The 23,769-nt window shown below is 37.3% G+C and overlaps 1 protein-coding gene across 1 annotated transcript in view; it reads left to right on the top strand.

Moving 5' to 3' along the window:
• Positions 1–21,810, top strand: part of PKP2 (plakophilin 2) — an 85,505-nt gene extending 63,695 nt beyond the window's left edge. The window contains exons 7-13 of the mRNA XM_049882809.1: positions 656–773; positions 1,691–1,855; positions 2,786–2,959; positions 11,716–11,869; positions 15,840–16,029; positions 21,300–21,387; positions 21,540–21,810. Coding sequence (XP_049738766.1) covers positions 656–773; positions 1,691–1,855; positions 2,786–2,959; positions 11,716–11,869; positions 15,840–16,029; positions 21,300–21,387; positions 21,540–21,608 — 958 coding nt within the window. The 3' untranslated portion in view covers positions 21,609–21,810. The remainder of the gene's footprint in view (positions 1–655; positions 774–1,690; positions 1,856–2,785; positions 2,960–11,715; positions 11,870–15,839; positions 16,030–21,299; positions 21,388–21,539) is intronic.
• The last annotated feature ends 1,959 nt before the right edge of the window (positions 21,811–23,769 follow it).

The raw sequence follows: 23,769 nt of genomic DNA, 5'->3' as shown, positions 1-23,769 counted from the left end.
AAATAGACTAGGTGCAAAGATATTTATAGGTCATGTTTTGCTTTAGGTCTTGCACACTGTAGAACTCTGAATTTTCTGTGACATTTCTCTGCCATTTTAGTTAGAGTCATCACATTTTAGAACATCTGGTATAATACTTGTCAATAATAATACCAAAATCTACAAACCCCCAAAATAATACAGTTCAACACTCTTATCTTTACACATTAGGAAACTGAGTTCCAGAGAAGTTAAGTAACTTTAGATAACTACATGGAACAAATTGGCATTTGGACATCCAGTATATTGCTATGTCTACTGCACCATTCGTTCTCTTTTTATTTGTAAAATATTTGCCTCATATCTACCTTCTCAAAAATGGGGCGAAAATTAAGTAAATAATGCATTCACCTCGATGCTTAGCGTGCAGTAAACAGCACACTTTTATTGACATGATTACATGCTGTATGATCCCATTTAGAAGTTGTATCCATATTTGGTGACCATTAGACAACAAATGATTTATTAACCCAAGGACAAGTCTGTCACCGTTTTATAAATTCACCAATTTTCCAAATACCTGGAAGAAGCATCAAAAGCTTTGAAACAAAGACCTATTGGGCACAAAGCCTAAGCCTTGTGGTTTTATTTTTATTTCTTTTATTTTTCTTGATAGAAACATGAGTTCTGCTGGCCCTGATGGAAGAAAGGTGATGAGAAGGTGTGATGGATTGATTGATTCCTTGGTCCATTATGTCAGAGGAACCATCGCAGATTACCAACCAGATGACAAAGTAATTCAAAAGCTAAATATCTCGCATATCAAATTACCTATTTTGTCTTACTAAGACTCTTCAGTGTATACTTGAAGTAGCTGCTTAGGTTTAAATTTAGTCATTGACACATTTGCTGAGTTTAATATTTCCCATATCTGCTTAGAAATGTTAAAATCTATCTAGTCCTTTTTTTTTTTTTTTTTCTACTTTCCAGACACAAATTTTCAACTACGTGTTTAATGATTCTACCTAGATATTTGAAAGGAACCCAGTTTCTATATGTTTGGGAAAGAACTTAGATTCCTCTTTTCCCTCTTCCCCAATCTTGCTCCTTCTCTCTGTAACCCTTCTTAATAATTATCACCATCTACTAAATGAAGGTAGTTTTTTTTTTACTAAATGAAGGTAGGAATCTGAATAATCTTGGACTGCATCTCCTCCCTCACATATCCACTGTTAACAGTCCACACACGTTCTACCCCTGAAGTGTCTTTTCGCTAAGCCACTCTTCTCTAGTGCTGTACTGCTATCCTAGTTTACGCATCTCTCATACTGATTATCACAGTAAACTCCTAATTTGTTTCTATAAACAATATCTTCTCCTAGCCTCCAACTCTGCATAGCTACTTAGTTATGTCTCTAAAACATAGAGCTGTTCTGGACATACTCTCTAGAAAAGTAAATTAGAAAGGCTCTTCATTGTTTAAAAAAAAAAACCAGTCCCTTCTTAGCATTGTGCTCATGACCATTTCATGATCCAGCCTTAGCCTTTCTAGCCATACTTACTCCACTCTCCCCAGGCCCCCACAGTTCAAGCACACAGAAGCCCATGTAATAAACCATGTAAGATCCAAAGCCTATTAAGTCCTGTGATATCACACTTGCGAAAAGATATCTATATGTATATAGTCAACATTCATATTCTGCTTTTCCAGGCCACAGAGAACTCTGTGTGCATTCTTCATAACCTCTCCTACCAGCTGGAGGCAGAGCTCCCAGAGAAATATTCCCAGAGTATCTATACTCAAAACCGGAATATCCAGACTGACAACAGCAAAAGTATTGGGTGTTTTGGCAATCGAAGCAGGAAAGTGAAAGAGGTATATTAGTTGGTCTTTCAAAGAATGAGAGAGAGAATGTGGGTGTGTGTGTGTGCGTGTGTGTACGTACCCACATGTGTGCGTTCCTGAGCTCTTAGTGTATGCCAGGCACTATTTTAAATGCTTTAAATTTTTACATCAATCCTATGAGATATGCATTATTAATATCATCATTTATAGATGAGGAAAGAGAGATACAGAAAGATTTATTATTTGTTCCCAGAATAATTAAGCAAATAAGCAGAAGGTGTGAAATTCCATCCTAGGCAATCCAACTCCAGATTTTCATTTTTAACCATTAAACCATACTGCTATATGCCTATAGGAAATAAGCTTAATGTCACCTAGCCAATAGTATATACATTGTTTTAACATTAAAAGCAGCCCTGCTAGTGAGCTTTGGACATTCTAAAAACAAACTTTGGACATATTAAAAGGAAACCCCATATGAAATAATGCATATTTATTTCCATGCTGGTATGGAAACTGAAAGAATGTAACCTTTTCTCCGACCCCTCTGAGTATCAGAGTATTTGTCAACTTGGAGAACACCTGGTAAATTTAGAACACTGATGCTATCCCAAACAACTTCACAAGACTCTGAGGGAACAGGCGTGTTTTCTTATCTTCAGGGTGGTTGGGACTAATTTAGCTTTTAGCTTAACAATAGCCTGAAATGATTCTAGAACAGCCTCACTGTGAAATGTAAAATGGGTGGGGGGGAGGCTGTTAGGAAGAAATAATTACCATGGGCTAAAGTTCAGTGATTAGAAATCATACATATTTTTCATTTACATTTCGAGGTCTTCTTATTCGGCATATTATTAGTCTTTCTAGACTAGACAGTATTTCCGTCCTCTCGGGCTGGGTATGGAATTGTTAAATCGCTTGAGGTGCATTAACTCTGGATTCTGTTGTGTATGTGGTCAGCAATACCAGGACATGCCAATGCCAGAGGAAAAGAGCAACCCCAAGGGTGTGGAGTGGCTGTGGCACTCCATCGTGATAAGGATGTATCTGTCCTTGATCGCCAAGAGTGTCCGAAACTACACACAGGAAGCCTCTCTGGGAGCTCTCCAGAATCTCACAGCAGGAAGTGGACCGGTGAGTATCATGCTTGTTTGTCTACTTTTTAAAATAATCCTATTATAGACATACCCACATTAGATTCAGAGATAAGGTAATGAGGTAAGAGCAAAAGTTTTCTCACTTTATTCAAGACAGTTCTCAGGAATTGCCAGAGAGTGTTTCAGCTTTTATGATCTTCAGCCTCTGCTCCTGCAACACCAAGCCAGACTGTGAGTGGAGCCCTCATATGATATTTGTATTAGTCAAACTCTTTCAATTACAAGGCATAGAATCCTACTTCAAACTGGTTAAAGCAAAAAAGAAGAATTTCTTGGCTTGTAAAACTGAAAGCATAGGGTGGGTCTTCCTTCCGTCATGGCTAGATTAAGATGCCAAAAAAAAGTATGATTATGACTTTCTCCATCTCTGGACTCTGTTTTTCTTTGTTCGTTTCATTCCCAAAGGCTCTCCCCATATGGTGACAAAGATACCAAAAGACCAAACCTGTTGCCATCGAGTCAGTTCTGACTCTTGGTAACCCTATATATTACAGAATAGAACTGCTCCATGGGGCTTTGTTTTTGCTATAATCTTTACAGAAGCATATCGCCAGATCTTTTGTCCGCAGCGCCGCTGGGTGGGTTTGAACCTCCAACATTTAGTAAATGACTGCAAACCCCTTGTGCCACCCAGAGATAGTCACCTTTTTTCAGGCTTACATTTTACCCACCTAATATCCGAAGACTGAAGAATTGATGCATTTGAATTATGGTATTGGCAAAGAGTATTGACTATACCATGGACTGCCAGAAGAACGAACAAATCTGTCTTAGAAGAGGTACAGCCAGAATTCTCCTTGGAAGCAAGGATGGGAAGACTTCATCTCATGTACTTTGGATGTGTTATCAGGAGGGACCAGTTCCTGGAGAAGTAGAGGTTCATCAAAAAAGAGGAAGACCCTTAACGAGATGGATTGACACAGTGGCTGCAATAGTGAGCTCAAACATAGCAATGATTGTGAGGATGGTGCAGGACTAGGCAGTGTTTTGTTCAGTTGTGAATAAGATCACTATGAGTTGGAATCAACTCGAAGGCACCTAACAACAACAATAATATCCCTCCAAGAAAAAAAGCATTTTTTTTTTTTCCCAATAGCTTCTTAAAAACTCAGGAATGAGTCTCACTGGCCTGGTTGGGGTCTCTTGCTCACTTCTGAAGCAGTAACTATGGCTGTAATGCTCCAACTGACCAGGTCTAGGGTACGTGCCCACATGAGAATTTCAGGGACGTGGGTTTGAGAGGACTGGGGTCACTGCCACTTATAGCACATGGACTGACATGGGAAAGGAATGATTCCCTATTGGAAAATCAGAATGTTATTATGAGAAGGAGGAATGAATGTTGGGCAGACAAAAACAACAGATGTCCACTGCAATATCGGATTGGAGAGGACATCTGTGCTTTTGTGTCCCAAAAATTCAACCACAAAATAAAGAGCTGCTTCTCTTTCCAGATGCGCTTTACCAGAAAAAAGTCAAAATATATAAAACAGTGAAAGTTTATTTCCTTCCCCATGCTACGTAGTACACCAGGCTACATACATACTTAGGGATTTTATGAATATTTAATTATTATAACTATTCTTTGCCAAGACTACAAAATGATTAGAATAAACTCCCCAAGAACAGTTCATTTTATGGCCGACCTCCAATTATCCATCCTCACAGAGAAAAGCACCCTCGTAGGTAACAAAAATATTGTAATAAAAAATACTACAAAATTTTTTTAATTTCTAGAAAAAGTAATTGAATAGAAAACATGAAAAGCAGACTGTTAAGCATACCTCCAGATAATATCTCATCCATTTATTTATTCTGTATTTTAGAAATCATATTCATTCTTTAATATAAGTGGGTTTATACAGAAGCTTGCTCTTTGTTTTGAATAAAATTGTAAAATGCCAAAACCAATATTTCTCTTATCTTGGCTCTGGGTAAAAAGACAGCCAAATGTTCATCTCTTTGATTTGCAACAAGATGTAATTGTACACAAAGAGAAAAAAATGGAGGAACTACCTGGGAGCCCTGAATGCCACATGGACATGAATGTGTCATCTTATTTCCCATGCTGGGTTTCCCAAAACCATTTTTTCTACTTTTCTAAACTATAATAATAACTCCTAGCCAACTTAAAAAAAAAAAAAAGTCAGAATTGAAACAGTAATTCCTATTTGTGTCTATGTATATATTTTAAGCTCCCTATGTTCCGAGTAACATTCAGTATGAACTAACTCTTTAAATTTGGATTTAAGCCTCTGTACTTCCAAGATCCTCTCATGGAATCCAGACTACCTAAGGGTTCTTCCATGTTCCTGAGGATACCAGGAATTCGTGCCATTTAAGCTCTGACTATGTAGTTTATTATCTAGATTCTAAGGTCTTTCATTCATTTACTAAACTTTTTTTTTTTTTGAGAACCTACTATGTAACAGGTACTAACCTAGGGCTAGTAGCCCTGGTGGTGCAATGGTTAAGAGCTCAGCTGCTAACCAAAAGGTCTGCAGTTTGAATCCACCAGCTGCTCCTTGGAAAGCCTATGGGACAGTTCTACTCTGTCCCATAGGGTCACTATTTTGGAATCGACTCAAAGGCAATGGGTATAACCTAGGGCTAGGAATATATTGTTGAATAAGACAGAATCCTTATGTTTAATAATAGTGTAAAAAAAAAAAAACCACTACAATAATAGTGTAGCTGGAGGGAAAAACAAAAATTTAAGGTCCTAGAAGATGCCAGATACAAAAAGGACTCAAGCAAAGGAGAAATCTTCCCAAATGTTCTAATCATATCAAAGCATTTACAGTCATACCTAACAGACTAGGAAAAAATCATTACCGCATGGAACAGTGATATGAGGAGCCTTAATTCTTTTATGTTATAAGATGCATTTTATTGAAATTTTGACTTATATGTAATCCTTTCTAATTATTACTTTTCCTAATTTTGTCATACATAGATGGTACAATAATGATCTTTATTTTTATAATTTTTAAAAGGAATAATTGAATAGAAAAGCAGGCTATTAAGCATACCTCCAGAAAATACCCAGTCCATTTACCACGTGATCATAATTGACAGAGTACTGAGCAATTGATGGCCAGGTGCTTTAAACAGCAAAAAAACCTAAACTGAAGTAAATTCCTTCCTAAGGGATAGATTATATAATTTAAGCATAAAATTATGACAGTAATTTGTAGGTAATAAAAATATATTAATTTAAACTCCATTAATTAAGATATAATGGGCATTCTAGTAATAAATAAGGAATGGGGGATGGATTCATAAAATTTACCCTTGTTTAGCAAACTCTGTAATAGAATATTGCCCTCTTTCCCCCAAAGATGTCACCCCCTAATCCCTAGAACCTTACATGGCAAAATGGCCTTTGCAGGTGTGATTAAGTTAAGGACCTAGAGATGGAAAGATTATCCTGGATCATTTGGGTTTGATCACAAGTGTCCTTATAAGAAGAAGGCAGAAGGGTCAGAGTCAGAGGAGATGTAACAAAGCAGAGGGTGTAATCATAACCTTTGAAGATGGAGGAAGGGGCCACTAGCCAAGGAATGCAGGCAGCCTCTAGAAGCTGGAAAATATAAGGAAGCAGATTCTTCCCTAGAACCTTCAGAAGGAATGCAGCTCTACTGACACTTTGATTTTTGCTCATTAAGACCCCTTGAGGACTTCTGACTACCAGAACTGTAAGAATAAATTTGTGTTGTTTTAAACCACTAAGTTTGAGGTAATTAGTTAGAACAGCAATAGGTAGTTAATATACCTTCTAAGTACAGTATAAATTAAAAAGATTAAACATTACACAGTAAAAGTTAAAAGTAGTTGATGAAAACATTTTCAAGTTCCTAAAACATTAAAGTAGTTAATATCCATTGGAAAAAAATTAAACTTACCTTGTACCTTACCCCAAAATTAATCCCAACTAGATTGATATCTAAATGTGGAAAGTAAAACAATAAAGTTTATAAATGATAACGTAGAAGAATATCTTCATGACCTGGAATAGAGAAAGACTTCTTAAAAGTGAACACTAAAAGCACTAGCCATAAAATAAATATTTGATAAACTGGACTACATTAAAATTAAAAATTTATGCTATCAAAAGACATTATAGAGAGTAAAAAGGCAAACCACAGTGTGGAAAAAGATGTTTGCAACACGTATAACTAACAAACATTGGTATCCAGAAAATATAGAAGACTCATCAAATTAACAGAAAAAATATAAACCCAGTACAAAAATGGACAAGAGACTTGAATAAGCACTTCTCAAAATAAATATAGAAACGTCCAGTAACATTTAGAAAGGTGTTCAACCTCATGAATAATCAAGGGAATATAAACTAGAAGTGTTATTTACCAAACAGTTGACCAACTGATTAACAGTCATTCTCACGTATACTTCCCTGAGCTAGAATATAAAATGTCTCTTTGATAAATCTGATTATTTTCTTTACTGAGCAAATTCTAAAGACTGTCCCATTTCAGACTCTCCCATTTCCCTCAGTGAATCTGAATGAATAAGGCTTTGCTGTGCTTTCTTCTAGCTGAGCAAATGTCATTTGAGGGCCCAGATTCCTTCTAGATTGTGTGTTTTCAATTATAATTTTTATAAATTAACATCAAACGTCTTCATTAATACATCTAAACATATATCATTAAACAGCATGGTAGATGCGTATATAAAGCAAGACTTAAATTTTAACACCATCTCATGTTTTCAAAGGAAAAACTTTTTAAGAAATAAATACCTTGTGACATTTTAATTCATCTTGATTCCTCATGTTATCAAACACCTTCTGAGATGACAGTAAATGGTCAGGATAACTTGATAATGTATTATTTATACAGTTCAGTTCAATAAACAATTATATAGAACTTAAAATGTATTAGGCACCACATAAGGTGCTAAGGAAAAAAAAAAGTTGATAAGATACACTTCCTACTTTCAAGGTACTTACAGACAATTAAGAGAGGTATACAGTTTAGTATAGTTGTAGTCTAGAAAATTAAGGAGGGTGGTGAGGGCCAAGGAAGGAAAAAAAAGAAGAGGCCAGGCTATGAAGGGTTGTGTGTGCCACATTCAAAAGTTGAATATCATTCCAAAGGCAATTGGAGAGTCATTAAAGGGTTTAAACCGGGGTAGAGCATAATCAAGTTAAATTTTAGAAGGATCATCCTAGCAATAGTGTGTAGTATTGATGTAATCAAGGCAAGATCACAACCAAGGAAATTAATTTGGAGGTTATTAGAGATAGGAAATAGAAAGGGCCTGAACTACAGTGGTGGGCCTAGAGAAAGTCTACGTCTTACTGAGTAATAGTAGCTGATCAGATGGGGGAGATGAGGAAGATAGGTGTTATAGATGATACTCAAATCTCTGGAATATACATTTAATACAGTTATTATACTAAGTCATGCAGGAAGATGAGTGGCCATAGGTGGAGAAGGGACTTAACAGGAAGGAGAGTTGATTAGTATTATGTATGTTGAATGTGATGTTAATGGTAATGATGTTCAGTAGTTCTTTGGACATACAGATTGGGAACACAATGAAAATCAGAAGTTTTGTGGTAGAATTGTCACCTTCCGTGTAGGAGACCCAGGTTAGATTCTCAGCTAATGTATTTCGTGCACAGCCACCACCTGCCTGTCACTGGTGGCTTATGATGCTGAACAGGTTTCAGCAAAGCTTGTAGGGTAAGACAAACTTCTGAAAATCAGCCAGTGAAAACCCTATGGATCACGATGATCTGACCTGTAACCGATCATGGGAGTGGCGCAGGACAGGGCATCATTTTGTTCAGTTGTGCTTGTGATCACCATGAGTCAAGGACCAATTCAACGGCAACTAACAACAACAAAAAATCAGAAATGGAAATATAAATTTTAAAGTCGTTAACGTATGAATCATAGGTGAAACTAAGGGAGTAAAATGAGATCACCCAGAAAGAACATATAGAATGAGAAGAGAAAGGACTCAGGACAGAATCCGAGAGAATACCAATATTTAGGAGTTGGCAAAAGAAGTAATGCCTAGGAAGGAACTGCCAAAAAGCTAAAGGAAAAACTATGACAGTGTGGTATTGGAGAAGAAAATTTTAAGAAAGATATTACAGTCAAGAGTGTCAAAAGCTTCAATAAAAGGTAAAGAAAGAAATGTCTTTTAGCCACAGCAGAAGAAAATCAACTGGCAGGAACAGTTTGAGTAGGATTGTTTGAGGGAGCTACAGTTTAACATCAAAAAGACAAAAAATCAGACATGAAAGGGACTGGACAGTGGGTAGGAGAGAGATGCTGATGAAGAGTGAGCTAATTATATCCGGTGGACACTTGAGACTGTGTTGGCATCTCCTGTCTGGAGGGGGGATGGGAGGATAGAGAGAGTTGGGAGCTGGCAAAATTGTCACGAAAGGAGAGACTGGAAGGGCTGACTCATTAGGGGGAGAGCAAGTGGGAGTACGGAGTAAGGTGTATATAAACTTATATGTGACAGTCTGACTTGATTTGTAAACGTTCACTTGAAGCTCAATAAAAGTTAATAAAAAAAAAAAAAGACAAAAAACCCAATCGAGAAATGAGCAGAGGACTTGGACATTTTGCCAAAAACAATATTCAGATGGCCAACAAGCACATGAAAAAATTCTCAACGTCATTAGCTATTGTTGTTGTCTGGTACTATTGAGTTGCTAGGGTCTCAACTCCTAGAGACCCTATGTGACAGAGTAGAACTGCCCCATAGGGTTTTCTAGATTGTAATCTCTGTGGGAACAGATTGCCAGGTCTTTCACCCACAGAGCTGCTGGGTGGGTTCAAACTGTCAACATTTTGGTTAGCAGCTGAGCACTTAACCATTGTGCCACCAGAGTTTATCATTAGCCATTAAAAAAAATAAATAAATAACAGATGCAAATCAAAACTAAAATGAGATACCACCTCACCCCTAATAGAATGGCAGTGACAAAAAAGAAAACCACAGATGTAGGTGAGGTTGTAGAGCAACTAGAACCCTCATCTACTGATGGTGGGAATAGAAAATGGTGCAGCCATTATAGAAAACAGTTTGGCAGTTCCTCAGAATTTGAACATAGAACTATCATATGACTCAGCAATCGCAGTTCCAGGCATGTACCTAGAAGAAGTGAAGACAAACACAAACTGAAACCTGTACACCAATGTTTACTGCAGCACTTTTCACGATAGCCGAAAGGTGGAAACCACCAAAATGTCCGTCAGTAGATGAATGGATACATAAAATGTGGCATGTACACGACAGAATACTACTCAGCCATAAAGAAAAATGAAGAAGTTCTGGTGTATCCCACAGCATGAATGAACCTTGAAAACATCTCGCTGAGTGAAATCAGTCGGCTGCAAAAAGTCAAATATTGTATGATCTCACTTATGTGAAATAAGCATATACATACAACCAAAGATTCTTAGTTGTTACCAGGGTTGGAGGGAGGGGGAAAGGGAGTGTTTTTCCTTAGGGGGCATTGGGTTTATGTTAATGGTGGTGGAATGATTTGGAAAAGGATAGCGAGAATGATTGTACAACTTGAAGAATGTAATCAATGTTACTGAATTATACATGTAGAAATTGTTGAGTTAGTGCTGACACCCTGAATTTGGACTTCTATCCTACTAGACTGTAAGAGAATAAATTTCTCTTTGTTGAAGCTATTCACTTGTGGTATTTCTGTTTTAGCAGCACTAGATGGCTAAGACAGAGGGGAACACCAAGCTGACCTTGTGAATCAAGATACAGGAGTTGAGCAGAATAAATAAGCTCTTCTCTGGATGGCTACAATGGCTACAGGATAAGGAATCTCCTCAGAAAAGATGAAATAGCCTATAGGAATGTTCTGTGAATTAAAGAAAGACAAAGTATGGTTTGTTTACAATAGAAAAAGCATTCTAAAGTATTAGTTATGAAACTTTTTTAAGTCATGGACACTTTGAAAGTCTAATAAAAGCTATAGACCCTTTCCCTGGAAAAGTTTATTATACACACAAAAATAGTTACAGGGACCCCTATACCTCTCTGAAGCCTATCCCTGTAGTCTATATTAAAAATCCCTAATCTAGATGGAGAAGTGTAAGGAAGAGGGCAAGATTGAAGGGAAAAAAATACCAAGCAAAATGGAGATGAGATGGAGAAGATAAGATACCCCGAAGAATGGCCAATAACGATAGGAAATGTTAGCATGATAGCCTCAAACTGTCTTTAAATAAAATCTAATATAACCCTATAGCGTCGCTATGAGTCGGAATCGACTCAACGGCACTGGATTTTTAATATAAAGTTGCAGGCACAAGCTAAGGCCTTAGTATTGTTGGAGGCTTGCAGATGCTAGGAAGGTCCTGATCAGTATTTGGATCCCCTGAAAGTAGAAGGCCAGCCTAATTCCAACATAAGAGTTGCCGCTAGCAGAGCTGGACCTGAACCGGTAACTCGTACACATAGCTTCTGATACAGAGCATAGAATGACAGATACCTTACTAGCCAGACCTTCCTTCCTTTAAAAGCCCCATGTATTTTTTTCAGAATAAACTATTTGTGCCAATAATTGGAAACCTATTAAGCATTTTTAACCTGGTTTCATCAGAGCTACAAATGGTTTTTAAAACATCTTGCTCAACCTCCAGTAATCTATGGAAAACTTTGTATTACCATGAAATCAAATGCAATAGTGTTTATAGTACATGTCTTACAAAACAGATGCCAATTTCAGTAGCTCAGACAGTTGTCCAAAAGGAAAATGGCCTTCAGCACATCCGAAAGATGCTGCATGTTGGTGACCCAAGTGTGAAGAAGACTGCAGTCTCTCTGCTGAGGAATTTGTCTCGGAATCTTTCTCTGCAGAATGAAATTGGTGAGTTGGGGAAAGCATCTAAATGCAATATGCACGTATTGAAAATACAAAAAAAAAAAAATTGTCCTTGCACTCTTTTCACAATAATGAACTGAAAATGTGAACAAATAGTAGAATGTGATAAATAAGACTTGTTTTTGTACACCTAGCCATCAAAGGTAGGCTTTCTCACTGGATTTCAAAGAGGTTTTTTCTCAGTATTTAGCATTTTTTTGTTATTTGTTTTAGTAACTAAAGAAGAGAAAATTTGAACTATACTAAAATACTAGTAATTAAAAATAAAGTAATATGTTTGGTATGTTTCCATCCCTCAGCCATGCTATCCAATAGTCTTTTTAGTCTATATAGCTGTCCTTCAGAATATTCTCTCTGTGGTCTGTTTAAGCACCACTTTTCTAGAATGTTAGGAAAAGTACATGTAACAGTTGTCCATACTTCAGAAACTTGGCGGTGTTGTGTTGAAGGAAAAAAAAGGATAGATAAACACAAGAAAAAGACAAAAAGGAGGCGTCACTGAAAATACCAGATTCAAGCATAAATGGTTTTTAGAATAAGAGTCTGTATTTTTGACAGAAATGATTTATTCTTCACTCACTTGTTTTATACCTAGAAATATGTGATAAATGTTTGTTGAATCAAGTTGAAAACTATAAAATGAGGTAACAGGAAGATAATGCTAAAATCAAACCTGCTTCCAAATGCCTTATAAATTGATTTCTAACAACTTGATTTTCAGTTTTCTACAAAATTCCACTAAAATTGTAAACAAAATTTTGTTTTTGTTTTTTTAATGGATTGTATTTTGGCATCTACACACATACACACACACACACAATCAAGGATATTGCAGTATGTCGTGGTTATATTTTACTAATGTTGTTTCCAAAGACAGAGAGCAGTGCAATAGTTGACAAGCTGTTCCATATAATTGTTTCATTCCCATTGTAAGTAGAGAGTCTGGAAAGTTTTCAGTGAACCTAAAAGAAACTTTGCCTTAGGTGCTCTCAAAATTATAAAGTGCTCTCCTCATTGTCTTTTGTGGGCTTTTATGCTCCACTTCAATATAGGTGTATTATCCTTAGAATTTTTATTTTCCTTCTCTGAAATGAAATGTTCATTCTATCCTTTAAAACATCGCCAAGGAAAATAACTGCACTGTACATATTACACACATACCTTCAGGGCAGAAATGTTGTTGGTCTCAGGCTCTACAGTCCTCTAACCGTTGGGAAGTTATAGTTGTACCACATGGCTCTTATAAGATGATTCTGACGAAAAACCTTCCCTCACTCTAAGGACAACAGAGAGGAGTGACAAGATAAATGTAATTTTAAATTTCCAAATTAGCTCTATGTCAAATATAGTAATTTAAGTAAAAGGCCATCTCTTAATTCAGGGAATTAATAGCCAGGAATAAATGAAAATCAGTTTGAAATGCATGCTCTGTGTTTTTTATGAGGAATTTCTAGGCTAGGTAATATTTTTATGTGCCTTCTAATAATAAATAACATTTATTGAGAGCTTATTATGTGCAAGGTACTGTGATATAGTTAACATGTGTTAACTCATTAAATTCCTCAAAACAACCCTGTGAAGCAGGTATTATTATCTCATTTTAAAAATTAGAAAAATGCATCACAGAGTTATTAAGTGGCAGAGCCAGGGCTGAAATTAAAGAAGTCTTCCTTCAGAAGCTGAGCTATGCGCTCATAACAGTGTGCTATGATATTAAACCATAGTTAAAAAGGAAGTGTTCAGGCCTTTGAGCAGAAAGTGTGTCTTACCTGTCAGTCAGGTCCAGGTATTATGAAAGGATGACCTACCACACAGTGCCGTTATTGAGTACCTCTGTTTCTGGCATTGTGATAGCTGCTGGGAATCCAGAGATAAAGAAGATAATTGTCTTTAAGGAATCCATACTCCTATTAGAAAAAAAGGCAGGCACACACACGAAAAAACAATATCATAGAGAGAAGTTCAGTTCAAGGTGCCACATGAACACAGATGAAGGAACAATAAAATTAATATTTGTTGGACATCCACAATAAACACAGCACCGTATTAAGGAACTGTGAGGAGCAACAAAAGCATTTAAGGAGGGTCTGTAGTAATTAGAGAAAAACAGAAGAAGAAAAAAAAAGATGACCCCAACTCATAGTGACCCTATAGGAGAGAGTAGAACTGCCCCATAAGATTTCCAAGACTGTAGTCTTTACAAAAGCAGATTGCCACCTCTCTCTCCTGCGGAGCAACTGGTGGGTTCGAACTGCTGGCCTTTAAGCTGGCAGCCGAGGGCTTGACCTCTGTGCCACCAGGGTTTCTTAAAAGAGAAAAACCTACATGCAAAGAATTATTGTTCAAAATCAAGTACAAATTCATATTGCCCAAGATACATACCATAGAACAAGTTATAGTGAAGTCATCAAACATCTCATTACTATCAAAAAAAGTCAGACTCAAACCCTGTAATGAAAAACTTACATACGTAATGGAAAAGTAAGTTTAAAATAGTTTATTCCCCCCCCTTTTCCAATAATACTACTACTTGCATATTAAAGAAACTTCGGAAAGTACAGATAATTTTTAAAAAATATTTTTAGATCTCTGCTAATCTAACTGTAGAAAAATAGCTCCTATTAATATGTACTTCTAGTTTGTTTTTTCATTTGTATTTTCTTTTATAATAGTATATACTATTTACATAAGTATACAGTTGTTTTTTTTTTTTGCTTAGCATATTAGCAAATATTTTTTTGTTTCTATACATGCATCATAGTTACATCTTGAGATGCATAATATTCTTGGCAGATATATTTCAGTTAATTATATTCTTATTAGAATATTTAGACTTTTTGTAATTTTCTCTTATATACAATACTGTCTTAAATATCTCTGCATAAAGCTCTGATAATATTTAAAATAATATATTTTGGATGAATTCCCAGAAGTAGAATCACTGAATCAAAGAATATGAACATTTTAAAAAGTCTAGACATTTCTGTCAAATTGCTTTCTGAAAAGATTTTACCAATGTAGTGAGCAGAGTATCATTTTTTGTGTTGTGTGATAAAATATATATAAAATAAAATTTGTAATTTTAAGTATACAATTCACTGATATTAATTACATTCACAGTGTTGTGTAACCATGACCATTGTCTATTTCCAACACTTTTTATCACCCCAAACAGCAGCTCTGTACCCATTAAGCAATAACTCCCTATTCCCCATTCATTCCCACCAGCCCCTGGCAACCTCTAATCTACTTTCTTTCTCCATAAATTTACTTACACTAGATATTTCGTGTAAGTGGAACCATATAATATTTGTTTCCTTTTGTGTCCAGCTTATTTCACTTACTATAACATTTTCAAGATCCATCCATATCGGAGCATGTATCCGAACTTCATTTCTCCTTGTGACTGAATAATACTTTATTGTATGCATGTACCACGTTTTGTTTATTCATCTGTTGATGGACATTACAGTTATGTCCACCTTTTGGCTATTGTGAATAATGCTGCAATGAACATTGATTCATAAGTATCTGAGTCACTGCTTTCAGTTTTTTTGTGTATACACCTGGGAATGGAATTCCTGGGTCATGTAGTATTTCTGTGCTTAACTTTATAAGGAAGGCCAGATTGTTTTCCACAACATTGTACTATTTAACATTCTTAACAGCGATGCAGTAGAGTTCCAGTTTCTCCATATCCTTGCCAACACTTGTTTTCCTTTTGTTGTTGTTGTTCTTATTGTTTTGTTTTTAATAATAGTCACCCCAGTGAGAGTGAAGTAGTAGAGAATCATCTTTTAAAAAATCTGGAATTTAATTTGATTAGAGCAGTTGTATCTTTACATATGTGTTATGTTTATTTTTTTAGATGTTCTTTATTCATACTATGTTGGGATCTTGAGATAAAGAAATATAATCATTTTTAATCAAGTATTCTTTTCCTTTTATCTTGCAGCCAAAGAAACTCTACCTGATTTGGTTTCCATAATTCCTGACGCAGTTCCGAGTACCGACATTCTCATTGAGACTACAGCCTCTGCCTGTTATACATTGAACAATATAATCCAAAATAGTTACCAGAATGCACGGGACCTTCTAAACACTGGGGGCCTCCAGAAAATTATGGCCATCAGCACAGGCGATGTGTAAGTCCTGTAGCATCTGCCCACCCACTGCGTCACCTTTCCCCGCCATCACTCCTGAGTGGCAGATAATTTGTTGTGCATGTTCAATCATAAGTACCATGGGCAACTCAGCCAGAAACAAGGTCATAAAGCTGGGCTGAATCATCTGGTCCAGTTCTAGGAACTGAAAAACTGAGTCATCAAGTATATAATTGTTCATTATCTTCTCAAATATCAAGAGATAATCAAACTTTATAGCTTCTCTTGGTAGTTCATTCCAACACTTTATATTGTTCTAGGAAATTAATTTGATCCCTGGAGCCACAGCTGTCATCCGTGAACAACAAATTGTAGGCAAGCTGGGAGTCTTATGAACAGGGAATGCCCTTTTCCTCACTTAAATTTGTGGAGCCAGTACCACACCAGGCGACTTGGAGGAAGCAGTGATAGCACCAGGAGAAGAGTGGCAGTAGCATAACAAGAAATACTTTCTCAGTTTTCTCTACACCTTTTATTCTCTTTTGAGGACAAGTTGAATGCATATTAGTCATCCTACATCCCTGTTTCTGTGTTTTTAAAGTTTATTTAAAAAAAAGTTGAGAAGAGAATGAAAAAACCTTGTATAGCCAGTTCCTTCTACCTACTACCCTTTCCTTGTATATCTGACCTGTAATTTGTGGGCTAGCCTGAGAGCAAATTACTGTATACAACATTGTATCTTTAAATAAATGAGCTCCAGGTGCCAAACAAACCAACTTATAAACAAACATTATGAATATAAAACCCTGGGAATTTAAGAAACTTTCCCAATTTTAAATCTTATAGACCTGTAGCTTTCCTGGATTTATTTGTACTTTGGTTATTAGCAAGCAGCTCTGAAAAGTCGATAAGGTACTGAAAAGTCTGAGGTGCTGATTTGACTTATCCTCTCTGCCAAGCTGGTATGGAAGAAAAAAGATTTTTAGTTAATGAATAAACCTAGTCTGCTGCCAAACACGCAGGTCTCTGTAATTTTGCATTCTCTATTCTTTGTTACATGTTTCTAGATTCCTATGATATGGGGGGCAGCGGGGGGGAGCTCTGATGGCATAGTGCCTAAGAGCTTGGCTGCTAACCCAAAGGTCAGCAGTTCGAATCCACCAGGTGCTCCTTGGAAACCCTATGGGGGCAGTTCTACTCTGTCCTGTAGGGTCTCTATGAGTCAAAATCAACTCAACTGCAACAGGTTTGGGTTTTTTTCATTATGGGGAGGAGCCCTGATGGCCCAGTGGTTAAGCGCCTCGCTGCTAACGAAAAGGTCAGCTGTTTGAACCCACCAGCCGCTCTGCGGGAAGAAGATTTAACAGTCTGCTTGCATAAAGATTACAGCCTTGGAAACCTTATGGGGCAGTTCTACTCTGTCTCACAGGGTTGCTTTGAGTCAGAATCGACTGAGCAGCAATGGGTTTGGTTTGGTTTTTGATGATACGGGGTGGCGAGGGGACTTTGTTTCTTTTAAAAGAAACAAAATCAGCCACGTGCTACTTCAGGTGACAGAAGAGATCTAAGAAAGTATTGATTCTTAGCCTAAAAGAAGTTAGAGCAGGATGTAAAAACCTAAACACATCAAATTCATTGATGACTTGGATTTAGAATAGGAACAGGTTTTCTATTTGTTCTACATAAAAACATGAAGGATTTTAAAACTATTTTAACAAGTTCTCCAAAGAAAATTATTTTCCTAACTTAAAAAAAATTACTCTTATATTCACGGAGTCACCAAGTATGTTGTTGTTGTTAGGTGCCGTCGAGTCAGTTCCGACTCACAGTGACCGTATGCACAACAGAACAAAACACTGCCCGGTCCTATGCCATCCTTACAATCGTTGTTATGCTTGAGCTCATTGTTGCAGCCCCTGCGTCAATCCACCTTGTTGAGGATCTTCCTCTTTTCTGCTGACCCTGTGCTCTGCCAAGCATGATGTCCTTCTCCAGGGATTGATCCCTTCTGACAACACGTCCAAAGTATATAAGACGCAATCTTGCCATCCTTGCCTCTAAGGAGCATTCTGGCCACACTTCTTCCAAGACAGATTTGTTGGTTCTCTTGGCAGTCCATGGTATATTCAACATTCTTTGCCAACACCACAATTCAAAGGTGTCAACTCTTCTTCGGTCTTCCTTATTCATTGTCCAGCTTTCACATGCATATGATGTGATTGAAAATACCATGGCTCGGGTCAGGCGCACCTTAGTCTTCAGGGTGACATCTTTGCTCTTCAACACTTTGAAGAGGTCCTTTGCAGCAGATTTGCTCAATGCCGTGCGTCTTTTGATTTCTTGACTGCTGTTTCCATGGCTGTTGATTGTGGATCCAAGTACAATGAAATCCTTGACAACTTCAATCTTTTCTCCGTTTATCATGATGTTGCTCGTTGGTCCAGCTGTGAGGATTTTTGTTTTCTTTATGTTGAGGTGCAGTCCATACTGAAGGCTGTGGTCTTTGATCTTCATTAGTAAGTGCTTCAAGTCCTCTTCACTTTCATCAAGCAAGGTTGTGTCATCTGCATAACGCAGGTTGTTAATGAGTCTTCCTCCAATCCTGATGCCCTGTTCTCCTTCATATAGTTCAGCTTCTCGTATTATTTGTCCAGCATACAGATTAAATAGGTATTGTGAAAGAATACAACCCTGATGCACACCTTTCCTGACTTTAAACCAATCAGTATCCCCTTGTTCTGTCTGAACAACTGCCCCATGATCTATGTAAAGGTTCCTCATGAGCACAATTAAATGTTCTGGAATTCCCTTTCTTTGCAGTGTTATCCATAGTTTGTTATGATCCACACAGTCGAACGCCTTTGCATAGTCAATAAAACACAGGTAAACATCCTTCTGGTATTCTCTGCTTTCAGCTAGGATCCATCTGACATCAGCAATGATATCCCTGGTTCCACATCCTCTTCTGAAACCAGCCTGAATTTCTGGCAGTTCCCTGTCGATATACTGCTGCAGCCGTTTTTGAATGATCTTCAGCAAAAGTTTGCTTGCGTGTGATAAATTAATGATATTGTTCTATAATTTCCACATTCAGTTGGATCACCTTTCTTGGGAATAGGCATAAATATGGATCTCTTCCAGTCAGTTGGCCAGGAAGCTGTCTTCCATATTTCTTGGCATAGACGAGTGAGCACCTCCAGCGCTGCATCTGTTTGTTGAAACATCTCAATTGATATTCCATGAATTCCTGGAGCCTTGTTTTTCACCAATGCCTTCAGAGCAGCTTGGACTTCTTCCTTCAGTACCATTGGTTCCTGATCATATGCCACCTCTTGAAATGGTTGAATATCAACTAATTCTTTTTGGTATAATGACTCTGTGTATTCCTTCCATCTTCTTTTGATGCTTCCTGCATCATTTAATATTTTCCCCATGGAATCCTTCACTATTGCAACTTGAGGCTTGAATTTTTTCTTCAGTTCTTTCAGCTTGAGAAACACCAAGCGTGTTCTTCCCTTTTGGTTTCTCATATCCAGCTCTTTGCACATCATTATAATACTTTACTTTGTCTTCTTGAGAGGCCCTTTTACTTCATCAATTCTTCCTTTTGCTTTAGCTGCTCGACACTCAAGAGCAAGTTTCAGAGTCTCCTCTGACATCCATCTTGGTCTTTTCTTTCTTTCCTGTCTTTTCAGTGACCTCTTGCTTTCTTCATGGATTATGTCCTTGATGTCATTCCACAACTCGTCTGGTCTGCAGACACTAGTGTTCAGTGCGTCAAATCTATTCTTGAGTTGGTTTCTAAATTCAGGTGGGATATATTCAAGGTCATATTTTGGCTCTTGTGGACTTGCTCTGATTTTCTTTAGTTTCAGCTTGAACTTGCATATCAGCAATTGATGGTCTGTTCCACAGTTGGCCCCTGCCCTTGTTCTGACTGATGATATTGAGCTTTTCCATCGTCTCTTTCCACAGATATAGTCAATTTGATTTCTGTGTGTTCCATCTGGTGAGATCCATGTGTATAGTCCCTGTTTATGGTGGTGAAAAAAGGTATTTGCCATGAAGAAGTCATTGGTCTTGCAAAATTCTGTCATTGGATCTCCGGCATTGTTTCTATCCCCAAGGCCATATTTTCCAACTACTGATCCTTCTTCTTTGTTTCCAACTTTCTCATTCCAATCACCAGTAATTATCAATGCATCTTGATTGCATGTTCGATCAATTTCAGACTGCAGCAGCTGATAAAAATCTTCTATTTCTTCATCCTTGGCCCTAGTGTTTGGTGCGTAAATTTGAATAATAGTCGTATTAACTGGTCTTCCTTGTAGGCATATGGATATTATCCTATCACTGACAGCATTGTACTTCAGGATAGATTTTGAAACGTTCGAGTTGTCATTCCCAGCATAGTAGACTATATGATTGTCTGATTCAAAATGGCCAATGCCAGTCCATTTCAGCTCACTAATGCCTAGGATATTGATGTTTATGTGTTCCATTTCATTTTGGATGATATCCAATTTTCCTAGATTCATACTTCGTACGTTCCAGGTTCTGATTATTAATGGATGTTTGCAGCTGTGTCTTCTTATTTTGAGTCATGCCACATCAGCAAATGAAGGTCCCGAAAGCTTTACTCTATCCACGTCATTAAGGTCGACTCTACTTTGAGGAGGCAGCTCTTTCCCAGTCATCTTTTGAGTGCCTTCCGACCTGAGGGGTCATCTTCCAGCACTATATCAGATAATGTTCCGCTGCTATTCATAAGGTTTTCACTGGCTCATGCTTTTCAGAAGTAGACTGCCGGGTCCTTCTTCCTAGTCTGGAAGCTCAGCTGAAACCCGTCCTCCATGGATGACCCTGCTAGTATCTGAAAACCTGTGGCATAGCTTCCAGCATCACAGCAACACACAAGCCCCCACAGTATGACAAACTGACAGACACGTGGGGGTCACCAAGTATAAGAGGCGTGTATCTTTTTCAGTCATGCTTTTCTGCATTTTATGAAGAAAAACATATTCTGTAAATAAATTTGAGGATTTGTAGATGTCTAAAGATGTATTCCTTATAAATATCAGGGGTTTACTCTGTAAACCCTTTACTAGCACTGTGCTAGGAGTTTAAAAAGAGATAAAACATGGTCCCTACCCTCCGAAGCTCACCATCTAATTCCTTTTTCATGATGAGTGACATGACTTAATGGATGGCTACTGAGCATCAGCAGTTAAAGATATATGCAATGGCCCAGTGCTGTATCCAGAAGCTTACATATTCCCATTGATCTTGGAACATCCTTTTCTTCTTTTCAGCTGTACCCCCAACAAAGCAAGTAAAGCTGCTTCTGTTCTGCTGTATTCTCTGTGGACACACACTGAACTCCACAATGCCTACAAGAAGGTAAGAATGCTAAAAAGGAGTGTTGTAGTTAACAGAGCCAGATAATAACAGCCTGGTTGGCTTGACTCTGGTGAGGGATCATGAAAAAAACACTGCATTTTCTTATTTGAAAATTTTGTTGCCTTTCACATTTCTATTTGCTTATTCCAAAGGCTCAGTTTAAGAAGACAGATTTTGTCAACAGCCGGACTGCCAAAGCCTACCACTCCCTTAAAGACTGAGGAAAATGAAAAAGTACTCTCAGAAATATCAGCCTCTCCATTCTCAGCTACAAAAAGCCCCAGAGGAAAAACACCTATTTTTCTACTACCCAGCTCAAGAAACCTCAAAAAAGCATGCCCTGTTTCTATCCTTTTCCATTTCCATGGTCCCCAGAATCCTAAAACAAATGATCAGATTATAATTTTATTAGTCTTCCAGAAGACTTTGGCAAGCTTGCCACCAGTGAATACTGGAAACAGGTTCTAATTTCCCCTCTACGAATAGTGGTCTTTGTTTTCAGGGCTTATGGTACATGGCCTCCTGGAACCAAAATGTGAATTCATGTGGAATGGACATTAATGGAGTAAATAAGGAAAGAGGCTGTTATGTTACTAGAATTTTTAAAGGTTAATTTACATTTATATTCCTCTTCTGGTTTCCATGTTTTGCCACTCATGCACGTTGCTTGTTCACTGAGCCACGAGTGTATTGTTCTGCAGTGTTAAAACAATGGAAATAACAAATATTTGAGCAGCTATCCAGAAGACAATGTAATGATAAAGTTGTTGTTTGTTTCTGCTTGTTCTTATCCTCTTGCATTTTTTTTAATCTGTTTTTAAATGAATTTAAGAAATTTAGATCACAGAGCATGCGTGATTATAAGAAAAAGAAAGAAATCGTAACAAATTTGAAAATCTTTTCGACAGAGAAGGCAACCATGGTTATAAAATTCATTGTTCTCCTAAATACTGAGTAAATGGATTTTTTGCTCAAGGAAATACTTTAGCGATAACAATATCATCAAACACAAAACCTCCTCTGAACAGTGGCACTTGGTGTAATCTGTTTTCTGGGGTTTTTCAGCCACTGCAATGCTAACCCTCTTCTTTAACAACCGTGGGAATCAAGGCCTTCTCTCAGACTGTTGGGCCAGTCCAGGGCATCGAAAGCACAGCCCTTTTAATGAGTTATGTTATCAACCAGCCTAACTTTGCCCAACATTTTAAAAATAGCACACACACACACACAAAAAAACCAAACTCGTTGCTGTCGAGTTGATTCTGACTCATAGCGACCCTATAGGACAGAGTAGAACTGCTCCACAGGGTTTCCAAGGAGCACCCGGTAGATTCGAACTACTGACCTTTTGATTAGCAGCAGTATTTCTTAACCACTATGCCACCAGGGTTATCAAAAAATATGGTTTTAAAAAGTAGCACAGAGCCACTAAATCTCGTGTGATTATCCTCAGCCTATTATTTTAAGTCAAGGAAACTAGAAAAGTGAAGAGGTCTTATTGAGGAAGAATGTGCCTAACCCATCCAGAAATGATATGAAAAATTTTTCTGTTTAAAAGGTGACATCATCTGTTGAAGCAAATCTGTAATGTGTTATTTTAACTGAGCTATTGTTGAAACCATTCATATAGAACGTCTTCTCAACTAAAATTGTTATACACTGAAAGCTTTGAGAGCCAGAACTCAAGAGGACAGCCTTGTTTTTCCAGGTCTCACAAGTTTTCCACCTTTGACAAGTACAGTCTTACCACTTTTGCTCTCTATTAGTACAAGCTAGGTGAGTTTTCCTTCTCTGACAGGTTTCTACCTTACACAGGTTCCAGCTTTCGCAGGTTTTATGGTATTTTGCCCTTTTCTGTTTTTTTTTTAATCTGAAGAAGATATTTGTCATAAGAAAGTAAGGTAGGGAAAAATACTTCAGCTCCAGAAAGAAGTAAAATAGAAAGTAAGTTCCCATTTCTAATTTGAATGTGTACTTAAGTCTTTATTACATTTGGAACTTAAAAAATTTCTCAATTTTGAGAGCGGAGGGAGAAAGCGGGCTGTCTCATTAGGGGGAGAGTAATTGGGAGTGTGTAGCAAGGTATATGTGGGTTTTTGTGTGGGAGACTGACTTGATTTGTAAACTTTCACTTAAAGCACAATAAAAATTATTAAAAAAATTTCTCAATTTTAAAAGCTTATTGAAGAAGACTTAGGTAACTAACCTGAGTCAAGATGAAATTATAACGTATTTTAGATACCAGTTTTTAAAATACTGAAGAGTAATTTCTTTTCCAGAGTTCTGACAGTAAGAATTTGGAGTATATTTATTCCTCCGGGTAGTTGGTGTACGTTTAAGAGGTTTCTATGTTTTTTTAAGGCATTAATAGAGCCTTCAATA

Source organism: Elephas maximus, chromosome 4 (genome assembly GCF_024166365.1).
Source record: "Elephas maximus indicus isolate mEleMax1 chromosome 4, mEleMax1 primary haplotype, whole genome shotgun sequence".
NCBI lineage: Eukaryota > Metazoa > Chordata > Mammalia > Proboscidea > Elephantidae > Elephas > Elephas maximus.
Note: the sequence above shows the minus strand (reverse complement) of the source record. Positions and strands in the feature narration are given on the sequence as shown.